Source organism: Diplotaxodon limnothrissa, linkage group LG8, assembly GCF_057381915.1.
Source record: "Diplotaxodon limnothrissa isolate DT_005_m linkage group LG8, D_limnothrissa_male_GT1.1, whole genome shotgun sequence".
NCBI classification, from domain to species: Eukaryota; Metazoa; Chordata; class Actinopteri; order Cichliformes; family Cichlidae; genus Diplotaxodon; species Diplotaxodon limnothrissa.
Window position 1 is genome coordinate 17,207,730 of NC_140603.1, and position 14,552 is coordinate 17,222,281.

Below are 14,552 nucleotides of genomic sequence, written 5' to 3' on the forward strand. Positions count from 1 at the left end.
GGGTCATGAGACAGAGCTCATCAAAATATAAAACCCACCAGATCACAGAGCAGTGTTTTAATACAAGAATATGATGCTGAGGAAAGGTACTTTACTTTTTTCATGCAGTTACGTAACACAATAAACAGCACATACAAGATTTGCACTACGTTTATATTAAAGCCTTGAAATGTAATTTATACACAAAGTCTGAGCACAAGAGCATAATTCATAGGGGAATTGTTAGACGCAGACATGAAATAAAAAGGAATAGAGAGGAATCAAAGTCCACAGGAGAGCAGTGTTGTTGTTTACTCACCTCATTTGTTGCCATAGGAGCGGAGGTGGCTTTAGGCAAGTTGTTGGAGGGTAGCGGTTCTCCACCTTCATACGCTGGGTTCTCAAAATTCTTCCCTGATGTCTCCACCGTGAATACGGACGTACAGGGGACCTGACATCACACAGCACACATTAGCGTTATGGATCACCATAGACAGGATAAGAAAGTATAATCTGTATTAAATCTCACAAAGCATTTTTAAACAGTTAACGAATATATTTTGTTTTGCTACTGACCGCCTCTCCATTCTGCAGGCCTTCATTGTCTTCTCTTTTCATGCCATTTTGGGTTGAACCATTCCTGCAAAGTATTATTATTTGGATGTAAATATCATACTAGCATATTCTGATAATGCTCTGTCAACAACCTTTAAATACAATGAATGGATCTGCTTTTATATTCATTTTTATTCAGAGTGCTATTGAATATTGAATAAAAATGTTAAAATATATCAAAATGAAATATGAATTCTTATTCTTATTATTTTAATATTTGTAATAAAATTTTGTAAAAAAAAAGTGCGTATTTATCATTGTTGTGATTTTACTGTTTATTTACTTTCCCATTTGATTTTAAGTTTACTTATGAATTTCTTCTTTGTTGTTAGACCATCACGCAGTGTAAGGTTTGTGGAACTGGTGCTCAAAATTAACAGTACCGGTAATTACCAAATATTTTTTTTAATGTTTTTGTAACAGTTAATCCAACAGTATGCACAAGTTCTGATTAAAATGATACTAAAATAGGTTTTGTTTTTATCTGTGAATTTTCAATTGTATTGTTTCTCCCCACCAAAAAGCAGAAAAAAATTATAAACCATATTATTATTTTTGTCAGATTAGAGGGTTTTTTTTACTTTCATTCCTGAACACAAAACCAGTTTTAGTGTTTGAATGTTACACTTCATTAATTTCTGACTTTTCCGATCTTACCTGAAGTTTGGAAAATTAGCCATTGATGGCATACTGGGCATTTTGGGCATGCTTGGCAAGTTGTTCCGCAAACTCTCGGCCAGATTCGACTTCTTCTTGGCAGCATAGACCAGAGCAACCAGCAGAGCCACAACCGCCACCGTTACCCCGATGGCTATTCCAACTGCCAGGGAGGGACAGAGGCAGGCAAGCAGGCAAGAAGTGACGTATGAAGAAGCTCGTTAGAATTAGAAGGACATTTTTATTTTGTTATTATCTTATTTTTCTTTAATTAAAATCGAACATACCTGATGATGCAATCACATGGAACACGCTTATCTCGCAGAAATCTCCTTTCCATTCTGAAGGACATCTGTACAAAAAGCAAACCACTAACATAACAGTTCCAACACTGCCAATGGTTTAACTTTATCTCACTGACATTACATTAACACCAGCATTAACACAGCAATTTAATCCAATGTTTTATTTTGACAGCTGGCAGGGAAAAAAAAAAGGAAAGACAATCTTACATGCAGAGAGCCTTGTTGTCATCAAAGTAGCAGGTGCCTCCGTTTTGACACTGGCAGGGAGGCGGCATGGTGGGTGGTGGATCAAACCCTGAACAATCATAACATTGAGAGGTTTTTACTGTGCTATGGCAGGAAAACAATCATTACTGAGACATCAGTACTGATGATACGGTGTAGCTTAATTTAGTCACTTTATTTAGTTATTTATGTAACACTAATTCAAAAAACAGGCCCTTCAAGGTGCTTTATATTGTAAGGTAAAGACTACAATATTAGAAAGAAGCCCCAAGCCACAATCCCTTCTAAGCAAACACTTGGTGACAGTGGGAAGAAACTACAAGCAGAACCAGGCAGAACAGTGGCCTTTATCCTTTCTCCCATTTACTGTTGGTCTCTCACACCTGCTCAAAATTTCAGTTCATGTAACACTAATATAAAAATTCAATTCAAATCAAATTTATTTATACAGTGCTGAATCACAACAACACTCACATCAAGGCTCTTTATATTGTAAGGTGGACTCTACAATAATACATACAAAGAAAACCCAACAAGGATACGACCTCCTATGAGCAAGCACTTTGGCAACGGTGGGAAGGAAAAACTCCCTTTTAACAGGAAGTGAGAAGGAAGACAGGATAAAAGACATGCTGTGGAAGGACGTGTTACAGTAATGTCACAAAATAAAAGTCTGAATACATTTACAGTAAAAATGTCACATCAATATGGTGAAATAATATTATCCTCACTATTAGCTACCAGCTGATGTGAACCCCAGCAGAAATTGGCTGATCTGCTGCGAATGAGGTTGAGCTCGACTTCACAGCCTGCCTGAGTTAACACTGCCCTTGATTTTATGACAGTACACATGTTTACTAAATCTATTTAATCTATTCTATTTAGTCCCACCAGCTTCACTGAACTCTGTGTTAATTTGATGCTGTGTAGATAACAGTGAAAGTGATAAAAGGTTGTCAATATTGCTGCAGGAAAGATCACAGAATAAAAAAAACAAACAACTGATGATGAATTGATGCATTAATACTTCTAATCCTTTTCTACTTAATTTGAGCAGTCTAAGAACTCAGTCATCCAATCACACAAGTTCTTTTTCCTATGCCTAAGAACTTTTAACTCAGGACTCAGTGCCTTGCCCTATGATACTTCGACAAAAAAAGGCAGGAGTCTTACCGCCAACCTTCCGACTGACAGATGATCTGTCTCTTGAGCTGCTGGCACTCCCAGCTAAGACATGATGCCTACTATTTTATTAAAAAGGACAGAGGAAATTTAAAAAAAACTCCTTTTCTCACCTGCATCACATTCAGTTTTACTGCCTGGGATGAAGCTGGTGCCCTCGGGGCAGGCACAGCTGTACCCTCCCGGTCGGAGCAAACACAGGTGGCTGCAGGTTCCCTTGCATGGATTCTTCACTGCAAAAACAAATAAATAACATATATTTCATGTTTCATCATCATCACCATCATTGTCCAGGCAATCTCCTCTCTTTACAGTTGTGGCTAATAGAATAATAATGTGTTCCTCTGTTATTCATGGTTGCCTTCTTCCACTTTCCTGCACATTACTGCTAATGCTGAACACACAAAAAAACATAAAAGAGCTCTTCTGGATCAAAGCACTCAATGTTCACGACGTTTAATGGACTATTAACGTAATATCACACAGAAATAAAATGGATACAAATGAAGAGGCTTTGCACACTGTAAACAAACAAACCCTGCATGCACAATTTGTGGACATGTGAGAGAGTGTGCAGCTTACTGGCTATGGTGTTGTATCTCTGCTGCTGGTACACAGAGACCTGGGTGAGCCAGGGTCCAGCAGTCAGCAGCTTGATCTTGTCACCCTGGCCAAACTTGTCCTGTCGAAACACCTCGCCCTTTTCCTGAGTGCTCCAGTAAACATGGTCTTCGAATACACTCACACTGAAGGGGTTCCTTACATCTGGGAGAGATGCAGAAATGTTTGAATAGTTTTACTCAGCTCCAGTAACAGCAACCGTTTGGAATATGAACGATGGATTAGGAAATTAGGATCACCTATGTACACGGCCGTTTTACGCTGCTCTCCTGATGGCAGAATAGACTCTATGCGGCTCTCCTTGGAGTCTGACCAGTAGATTCTGTCATTGTTGGTGAAGTCGACTGACAAGCCAGTGGGCCACCCAAGACCATCAGACACAAGAACTTTTCTCTCCTGACCATCAAGCCAGGAACACTCAATTTTGGCTGTGGTCCCACGATCTGCCCAGTACAGCATTCTGCAGCAACATGATGGACATGAAATAACGGCTCATTAAGACCGTTTCATTGAGATTTCCCAGGACAGCTACAAATTCTGAAACTACAAGTATTTTGAAAATCTTGGCCAACACTGATACTGATGCAGGGTTTCTAACCAGTCCCCCTATGCTAAGTTGACCCTCCACCTCGGCATGTTCAGCTGATATCTCTGCTTATGTCCACAAATACAAAATCACAGTCATCTTGGCAAACACAGAAGTCCTGTGATGTTTCATATTTGTACAGTCTTCATATGTTGCTCTTGAAGGTATATCATTGAATCGCTAATAACATCTAATATGGGCCAGTGCAAACTGGGTTCTGGCATAAAAGATACTGTCGTTATTTAGCGTGTAAGAGGTGAGAACTCTGTGATTTTATGTGACTCTGTTGTATATGCACTGACTCATGTGTGTTTCTGGGAGCTCCTCTCTTATGTTTTTGTGCTTGATATATAAATTAACAGACTGTGTGCCTGTGTTTAGAAAATCTAAACACAGGTGCAATCTTACCCCAGTCGTGGGTTCACAGCCACAGCAGATGGGTGACCCAGGTCAGTCTTGACAAGGTGCTTCCTGTAGCGTCCATCCAAGAAGGCCACTTCTAACCTCTGCAGCTTGGAGTCTGCCCAGTAAAGGTTTCTTAAAAAAGGAACAAAATTATCAGAGAGCTGAAAAACATTCTGGTGCTTTATGGGCAAACCCCCTAAAACTTTAATGTAAATAAAATATATTTTAATAAATTTGGATTAGGATTAAGGCATTAGAGCACTGAACTACTGTAATCAGGTAAACTCACCTGGCGACCCAATCCACAGCGATGCCGTCTGGGCTGGTGATGTATTTGACGCCGAGATCAACAGCAGCACCGATGTTATTACTGCCATCGTCCACTGATGGTATGTATGCTCTCTTTATGGCGCCTGGCATAGCGTCTTTACCAGCAACAGTGAAATACACCATACCTGACAAAACACATTTGTTGTTGGTGTAATTTGTGTGCACCCAGGTGTACTATGTGGTTTTTATAGTAGGTAGTCTTAATTATGGTCAAACTATCGATACCAATGCTAATACTGACCTGAATACCAACACAAGTTGTCTTTATAGGTCAAAAGTATTGATATCATCAATACTGGCACTTTATTTACTTGGTATCAGATCGATAGTATCACACAGCACTGATGTTAATCAATGGATATCTTACTGAATCCTGTGTTGTTGTGGTCCCAGTCGTAGTCCAGAGCCATGATGTGCTCCTGTTCTTCGATGAAGTCATGGTAGCCCTCTGTCTGCAGGTTGAACCTCCGGATACGAATGTTCTCCGGTAGAAGCAGCATGGGAGCTGCTCCTGTTGGACACACACATACATGTTTACATGTTTTTGTCACTGAAAAATATAAAAACCAATCAAAAGTGTATTCTTATTGTTTAAAGACATTTCATTAAGGTGCACAGGCTGGTCTCTGAGGTCTTTAAGAGTTTCTAAGAGTCTCTCCACCAATAAAATAATCAGTATGGCCTGCATCTACTTGTCTTTTTATAAAATATACATTGTAAAATATATGAAATGTATAAATGATGTAGGTAGTTTTTAACAGCAATAGAAACAACAGTTATTACTTACAACAGCATTCTTGCTGTTTCAAATCTAGCAAGAGAAAAGGCATGCCTGCTAACTAGACCCACCATTAAATCATTGATGAATCTGTTTTTCACACTTAGATGAGAAAGAAGACTGTAATGAGGCCAAAAATATATTTCAGTAGCTGTGAAGTCTTCTCAGCTCCAAAGAAAACCCAGCGGTTTCTTACCCACAGCCTCGCACATTTTGCCATTGCCCACTTTCCTGTAGCCGGGGGCACACTCACAGTCGTAGCTGCCTTTGGTGTTCTTACAGACCTGAGGACAGGTGCTGTACACCTCGCACTCATTGATGTCTGAAAAAAATCACCAGCCAGGATCAGAAGGAGTGTGAGTTTTACCCAACAGATATTTAACTAGACATGTATATTTATCATAAACATGTATGTATGAGTGTGTGTACCCAGGCAGGTGTAGGTGCTGTCTGGGTCCACTGTGTATCCGGGCCTGCAGGAGCAGATGAAGCCTGTGCCATCGAGGTTCGTGCACTCATGCTGGCACAGATTCTCGTCACAGTTGCGATCGAGGCCAAAATCTGGAGGACAGACAACGTGCAAAAAACAGCTTTTGAGCCACACGCAAGAGCTACTTATAGGCTTAGTTTACACAGGCAGATTAATTCAGATATAACCCAGTAATCTGGTTAAATGTATTCACCATCAGTGAACATATGTGTAAGCACCTCGATAGAAGCAGATGTTTTTACAGTTTACTGGCTGGGAGCACTGCTAGGAAGAAAGACATCAGCTCAGAGTAGGAACTGCTGCTGCCCGTCAATCTAAAAAAAGCACTAAAAGAGCTAAACAGTTGCCAGTGTTTTAAAAGGGTGACATCCTAGGAAATTCACCCCAAGGTCAGACTTTGCAGTGCTCAGAGAAACTACAAAAGAACCCAAGAGGTTCCTCTCAGACTTTCCAGGCCTCAGTTAACACGTTAAATGTTAAAGTTCATGACAGCACAATTAGAAACAGACTGAACAAGTATGTCTTCTATGGAAGTGCCCGAAAAACAGTCTCCTCTACAAAAAGGACATTGCAAGTTTGCAAAGTTACAACTGAATAAACTACAAGATTTCAGGAACAATGTCCTTTTGACATACAAGATGTTTTTCCATGGACAAACAAACACAGCATATCAGCTGTTAAACACGGTGGTGGAGAGGTCATGATCTGGGCTCATTTTGCAGCCACACAACCTGGGCATGTTGCAGTCATTGAGCCACAAACTCCTCTGTCTGACAGATAAAGCTTGGCTGAAATTGGGTTGTGTAACAGGACAATGATATGAAGCAAATCTACAACAGAATGGCTGAAAAAGAAAAGACTCCAAAGTCCAGCCAGTTTGACATCCTGTGGTGGGACCTTAAGATAGCTGTGCATCAACAAATGCCCACAAACCTCAATGAAGGGAAGCAATGTTGTAACGAAGAGTGGGACAAAATTCCACAGTGGCGTGAAAGACTAATAAACTCATACAGAAAATGATTACTATTGCTGATAAAAGTGGGTCTAAAAGCTGTTAAATGATGGCCTTTAGTTCTTACTGCTTCTTTAGCTTAACCTTTGCTAAATAAATAATGAGACCATGTCATGTTGATGTTCATGTCTGGTTATGTTTAAGTTATTTTAGGACCCAGTAAAGACCAGATGATTTTTATTATGTCCTGGGTGGCAAATTTCATTAGAATATTGAAGTAATTATCGATATTTGTGCTGTGCAAAAATCTCATTAATTTGACAACAGTTATAATACTGTTATCCTATAATTCTCTCTGATTATGAGAATATATCTCCTCTTTCTGTAGAAGAGCACATAATCTCAATTATGTAATATTTTACATAGATCCATGCCATATTTCCTACTGATTGCACAATACATTTGTTTTTGTTTTGGTCAATATAATGCTTGGATTCGTTTTTCTGCCTGAACCAAAACACCGTAAATCTTTTATTAAAGCTCCGTGAAAACACCATCATCACTCGTCCTAAAGGATTCATGCTGTTTTTTCCCAGGAACATTTAATTCCAGCCATTGAGTTAAAGTGAAAAGACGATGCTGTCCTCCTGCCAGGAAGCTGAAGAAGTCTTTTGTTGTGGCACTTACTGCAGCCCATTTCGTCTGTGCGGTCTCCACAGTTGTCATTGTGGTCACACACATATTGCAGGGGCACGCAGTGTCCGTTGGTGCATTTAAACTCCTCCAGTGTGCAGGGGGCCAGTGTGGGCTCGCGGCCTGTGAAGGACACAGTCGAGATGAATCATCAGCACAAGTATTCAGAAATGGTTGAGTGGGTATACAGCCCACCTCTGAAAGCGTCACCTCCACTTATCTAAGATTAAATTCAGAGCTTTTTCTAGAAGCTCTTTACTTCTAAATTTTCAAACACAACTCCTCCCACTAGATTAAAGCGTAAACATGCTTTCGTGATGCACATATACGCCTTTCACTCATGCTTGTGTATCACAGAATTGCACATCTTTACTGTCTCCTGCCAACAAACAAGTGGATTTAGATGAGCAAGCCAATGTCCACCTCTGCTCTGAACCAAACTATTTAATCTCCTCTCAAAATAATTTGCTCTGATTGATGTTTAAGCTGATTGTGTAACAATTCCATACAACAGACTTATTCCTTATCCTTGTTATGTTTCAGCTTTGTGTCCTGTGCAGGCACTGATGTCATTTTGGGATTTCCCATTTGACTGGCTTTAAAGAGGAAAGTTCAGGATTAGCATTGTTGTTTGGACTAATGCCTGACAATACCATGATAAGAGGTGCATTTGCTGAAACTAATATGCAATCTGATTATGTTCACATACAAAAAGGAATGATATATATATCTATATCTATATATATATATATATATATATATATATATATATATATATATATATATATTAGGGGTGCAACGATATTCGTATCGATATTGAACCGTTCGATACAGTGCTTTCGGTTCGGTACGCATATGTATCGAACAATACAATTTTTTTCAAAAATTTTTTTTTTTTCAAATTTTTTTTTTTTTTTTTTTGTGTCCCGTTTGGATCTATAGCCATCAGAATTGTTGTCTTGAGGCCAAGAAAGATGCCAAGAGGATTTATTTTAAGTGGATCATCATATTGGTCCATTTGATTGACCTTTATTATAATTATGAATTTATTTTATTTTCAGTTGCAAACGGGACAGACATGACTGTGGGATAGGACAGGGGGAAAGAATGAAAGAAAGAGGGGGAGAGAAAGAAAGAAAACCAAAGGGGAGAAAAAAAAAGAACAATACAAAATTTGTAATTTATTTTATCAACTTTCCTTCTGACGATGCTGTCTGTGTTGAGCGCTCAGTGAATCTGCATTTGACTACTCCGCCTAGGCTCGAGAGTGCAGCCTAGGCGGAGTAGTCGAACGCAGATTCACTGAGCGCTCAACACAGACAGCATCGTCAGAAGGAAGAGCGCAGGGCAAGCTAGCGAGACAGAAGTGGACCTCCCCACCCTCATTCAGATCTGGCGTTTGGAATTATTTTGGTTTTCATGTGACGTATGACCCTGAAGGTAAGCGAGTCATGGACTAAAGTAAAACAGTATGTTGGATGTGCCATGCAATGCCCAATTACATGGGTGGGAGCTAGTGTGTTAGCGCAGTTAGCTCGTTAACGTGTTGGCCGTCTAGCCCCTCTGTATAGGGTAGCTCGTTAACGGAGATTTGCCGTGTTGTGGCGTTAAGGTTATTTCAACGAGATTAACCTGAAAGCACTAGTGGGAACACAACGAATATGACTGCACATTTACACCGACATCATCCTAGTGCAAAGACAAAAACAACAAGCATGCATGCTACAAACTTTAGCCGAGTCATTTAGACAGCTGTTAGCACAGGATTCTCCTTATGGAGACCTGATATGTTTAATATGCTGCTGAGAATATAGCCCAGAAGAAGCGGATAGTATAGCTTTTATTTTGGAAAGAGACATTTCTCTGTAATAAACTCTCTTTTCCAAAGATGAGTGATTCCTCAATCAGATACAGGGCTCGCAATATCGCTAGCCCGACGTCCCGGGGCTATCTCTGCCCTGCCTGTCGGGCTATTGTAGGAAGGAAAAATATATGTCAATGCTTTTGCATTCTTTCAGAAATGTAGCTGGGTAATTATGTCATTGGGTGAGCCACTGTCAATATGTGACATATTGAAATCGTGTTTGAATTTGCGCTTGTTTTTTTGCTTTCACTTTGCAATCGCGCGAACTGTGTATGGAGAGCGACAGCACTGATCTGTGAGTGATGATAATTTGTGCACCAATTCCTCTGACATAGTCTTATTAATTGTTAGCTTACTATGCAAACATGACAAGTGAAATCTCCCGCAGCTTAAACATGTGAGAGGTTGATCGCGCAGAGAATCGCTGAGCTTATGTGAGTGCGGCAGGATATATATTTCACTACGATGACCTGGATGATTGAGAACCTTCACAGACAGATATATATTTTAGTTCTGCTGAGCCAAATAAGACAGGTCAGGGTGAAGACGTGACAGCCAAAGAAAAGCTTACCACAAAACGGAGAAGTTATGACAAATCAGACTATAAGGCAAAAAGAAAGTGCAGCTTTATGGTTTCATGGACAAAAGAATTTCTGTGGCTGCAATATGACGAGCTAAAAAACAACACGCACAAGGGTTAGGGTTAAATTTAAAAACTGTACTTTTGAGTTAAAATATATATTTATAATTTTAATAAATGACAAATTAAAAAGGCATGAACATTTTTTTTTGTATCGAAAAAATATCGAACCGTGACACCAAAGTATCGAACCGAACCGAACCGTGAATTTTGTGTATCGTTGCACCCCTAATATATATATCTATATATCTATATATATATCTATATATCTATATATATCTATATATATATATACACACACACACACACACACACACACACACACACACACACACATATAGTATTTCCCCCCTTTCTGATTTATTTTGTTGTTTTTTCTGCATATTTGTCACACTTACATGTTTCAGATCACAAAAAAATGTTAACACTACACAATAAATACAAAATGCTATTTTCAAATGATGGTTAAGGGAAAAAAAATGACCTTCTGTCCCTTCTTTTAAACCTAATAAGTGATTATTCCCTTGGCAGTGAGAGATAAATTCTGATAAGCGGCAATATGTTTTTCAAGTTGCTTCTTTAGATTTAAGTCTGGACTTTGACTGGGTCACTCCAAAACGTTATTCTTTTGTTGTTGTTTGTTCTTTATGCTGGAGTGTTTACATAACCCCAGTACTCTTGAGTTTCAGTTCAATTCAGTTTTATTTATATTGTGCCAAATCACAATAATAGTTGTCTGAAGATGCTTCATATTGCACGCTAAAGACCCTAAAATAACACAAAGAAAACAGAGAAAACCCCAACAATCATGTGACCCTATGAGCAAGCACTGTGGTACAGTGGGACGGAAAAACTCCCTTTTAACAAGAAGAAACCTCCAGCTGAACCAGGCTCAGGAAGAGGCAACCATCTGCCATAATCAGCTGGGGTTGGGGAGGAAGACAGGAAAAGGGCCAGGATAGTATAAACTGCATTCTGTACTTCCTCTGGCTGGTCTAACGTTAAAATGAATTTGATTGTCTGTAAGATGTAAATGTGAAAAATATGCAAAAACACAAAACTGAGAAGGGGACATATACTTTTTCACGGCACCATATATTTACACAGTACACTAAACATAGTTTATGCAGAGGGCAACTACAAAACATCAATGTTTATCCCTCTATATTGCCAAATGTTCAGCTGTCCTTTTCCATTACTCTACGTCCAATTACGTCCAATAACTGATCAGATTTGTGCATTTAAATGTAAATTTTTAGTCATGCTAAAATATGCAGATTGCAGGAATGTGTGAGTGGGAGTCATACAGAGGTCTTCTTTCTCATCACTGCCGTCTCCACAGTCGTCCTTCTTATTACACAGCACTCCAGCATAGACACAGTAGCCGTTGTCACAGCGGAACCGAGATGGCATCTCACAGGTGATGTTCACTGGTTAAACACAAGCAAATGCGACTTGAGCCCAATGTCTATATCTATGTGTGTGTGTGTGACTTTCATTTAAAAGAAAGTCACATATATATACACACTCACACATCTATCTACCTATCTATATAGATATACATAAAAATAAATAACAAGCTTCTCACAGCATAAGTTGAGTTGCTCATCAGATCTGTCCCCACAGTCATCAATGCCATCACACACCCAGCCTTGGTTCACACAGATGTGGTTCGCACACTGGAACTGGTGCTCAGGGCAGTAACGGCCTCCAGGGTATCGAGTAGCTGGAAAGATCGGGAAAATAAGAGAGATAGTTTGCACATTATTACTAAAATCAGTTGATTTATTTTCCTTTCTTTACCAAGGTCGTGTTTTAAACTGTCTTTCTTAAAGAGATATATCAGTGGAGAAATAAAACCAACCAGCACTGCACACCATTCTGGTCACTGTTTCTCTTAAAGCTGCCCCTTTTCAAAGTTGGTCCACTTCTTTTAACTTTCTTTTTAATGCCACAGTTATTTGAATTATCGCTGGTAACTTTTCTCTGATTTGTGCCGTCTTTGGACATGCTGGTGGGTAGATTTTTCTATTTTCTACAAATATGTTATTACCACTTTCCTTCCACAGCCCTGCTGCTGTTGCTGCTGCTGCTGCTGCATGGCAACCAGAAGAACAAAAACTGACATGTTCCCAGAAATCAAAGGACGACATGCAGAGAAAGCATAGGGGAACCAAGTGATGAGGCAAAAACAGATGGGTCCAAGCGGCAGAGAGTTTTCTTCAATCATCACAGACAATCTGAGATTGCTGGATGCGAGAAGAGCTGAGGGGACTTTTTTTTCTTTCAGTGTATGGTTACATATTTTACAGAGACAAGGATACAGCAATTACTCTGAATTCCCACTGTTACCATTTCAGAGGCGCTTTGGGCAAACAGGAATAAATCCAAGTGTGGAAAGTGAAGACACGGATGGCTTGCAGCTTTCATCAACAGCAAATGAAGCCACCCTGGTTACATTACCTTGGAGGAACATATCAACAGACATATCTCTGACTTTAAACTGTTAGCTGAAAGAATACCTTAACGCTCCACCCAAAAGGGTGTTCTGATGGATGGAATGCTTGTATAATTGTCCAACTTTCATATATTCAAATAGCAGTTACAATTTATCTAAGGTATTCTGGATTTAATCTTAATATCTGGGAAAATTGGCATTTACAGGATGCACATAACAAAGACTGGTTTTCAGTCTACAATCAATTTGGAAGCATGTTATGGCTTTATTGGATAATAGTTAACAAAATGACTGGAGAGAAAAGGAAAGAATGCAGGGAAATGACTGCAGTTGATGGTTTGATCTCACTTCCTGGATGACCAGAGCCCTACAGGTGCAAAGTTCAACCACACCAAATTATTCAATGTGTGTTCAAATGTGAAAAAAGGATAAATCTTGTATAGCTACTCTGTGGTTTAATTACTGGGGTAAACTAATATGCAGTTTTAAACCATCTTATTGTGTTTCTCACCTCATTTAAGCTTTAAGCAAAAACTGTATCCCTGTCTGCTGTTAGACTGTTGTGCCACATTTTCATTCTTTTGAAGCCTTAAAGCCTGAATAATTACCTCACGCACATATAAACAGAAAAAAATAAATAAATAAAACTGCGGGGGCCCAGAGTGCCATTAATTTTCACGCTGTAAACTTACGACAGCTGGTCTCATCTGACAGATCCAGACAGTCGGGTCGGTTGTCGCACTGCAGAATAGCGGGGATACAGTGACCCGAGTCACATTGGAAAGAACCTGGACGACATGTCTGCAACTCTGGAAGAGAGCCAAGATGTTATGTTGATGTGTGTGTTTGCGCCCGTGTGTGTTTTGTTTACGGCTGGATGTAATTTTAAGGAGGCCGAGGAGTTAGCATGAGGAGGAGGCGTCTGCTCACCGCAGTCTCGCTCGTCCGAGTTGTCCCCACAGTCGTTGACATGGTTACACGTCCAGCTTCCGGGAATGCACTGCTCGTTGTCACATCGAAACTCACTTTCAGAGCACGGCCTTGGCTCTAGAGAGACACACACACACACACGTGTTCAATATGAGATGTGTGGCCGCTGTGATATGAGGCTTCAAACTACATGAGTAAAAAGCAGTCAGAAGAAACATTTTTAATAAGAAGACATTTTTTGAAACAGATTGAACTGAAAAACTTACGGCAGTTTCTCTCGTCTGAGCTGTCGCCACAGTCATTAGAGCCATCGCACTGCCAGCGGATGGGAATGCAGCGGTGATTGTCACAACGGAAATCTCCCAGAGGGTCACAGGTCACTTCCTCTGTTATAAAGCAGCAGCACAAAAGGTGTTTGAACATGTGGTCATGAGAACATTTTGGGAAATAAGATTTTTAACCTGCTGAAACCAAAGACTTAAAGGTAAAGTGTGTCAATTTTTAGGTTACTTAATAGAATAAAAGAAGGTTGTACTCATAAATATAAATTGATCAGTGTGTTATTACAGCTTCCAACAGATTGATGCATTTTCATAAACTTAGAATTAATCCATTAAAAATACATAGAAGTCGGCGCCAGTTTGTGGAAGCCCCACAATCTTGCAAATAGTGGCCAAGATGTCATCGCGGTCAGGGCTCTGAGACATGGAAATATAAATAAAAGGACGCTTATTTATTCCTGACATTGTCAGTAGACTGCAATCTGCATTCTACTGACATCTGGTGGTGATATCTTATACACTGTAGCTTTAACTTCATGGGTTTTTAGCCTTTTTAACACA

The 14,552-nt window shown here is 39.6% G+C and overlaps 1 protein-coding gene across 1 annotated transcript in view; it reads right to left on the minus strand.

The window, feature by feature from the left end:
* Positions 1–14,552, minus strand: part of lrp2b (low density lipoprotein receptor-related protein 2b) — a 43,328-nt gene that overhangs the window by 1,399 nt on the left and 27,377 nt on the right. The window contains exons 59-77 of the mRNA XM_085360250.1: positions 13,977–14,096; positions 13,711–13,827; positions 13,473–13,589; positions 11,911–12,048; positions 11,630–11,752; positions 7,813–7,941; positions 6,113–6,244; positions 5,880–6,005; positions 5,273–5,416; positions 4,865–5,030; positions 4,579–4,707; positions 3,824–4,044; positions 3,546–3,728; positions 3,077–3,196; positions 1,764–1,851; positions 1,539–1,603; positions 1,252–1,414; positions 556–619; positions 299–430 (exon numbers count right to left, since the gene is read on the minus strand). Coding sequence (XP_085216376.1) covers positions 299–430; positions 556–619; positions 1,252–1,414; positions 1,539–1,603; positions 1,764–1,851; positions 3,077–3,196; positions 3,546–3,728; positions 3,824–4,044; positions 4,579–4,707; positions 4,865–5,030; positions 5,273–5,416; positions 5,880–6,005; positions 6,113–6,244; positions 7,813–7,941; positions 11,630–11,752; positions 11,911–12,048; positions 13,473–13,589; positions 13,711–13,827; positions 13,977–14,096 — 2,477 coding nt within the window. The remainder of the gene's footprint in view (positions 1–298; positions 431–555; positions 620–1,251; positions 1,415–1,538; positions 1,604–1,763; positions 1,852–3,076; positions 3,197–3,545; positions 3,729–3,823; positions 4,045–4,578; positions 4,708–4,864; positions 5,031–5,272; positions 5,417–5,879; positions 6,006–6,112; positions 6,245–7,812; positions 7,942–11,629; positions 11,753–11,910; positions 12,049–13,472; positions 13,590–13,710; positions 13,828–13,976; positions 14,097–14,552) is intronic.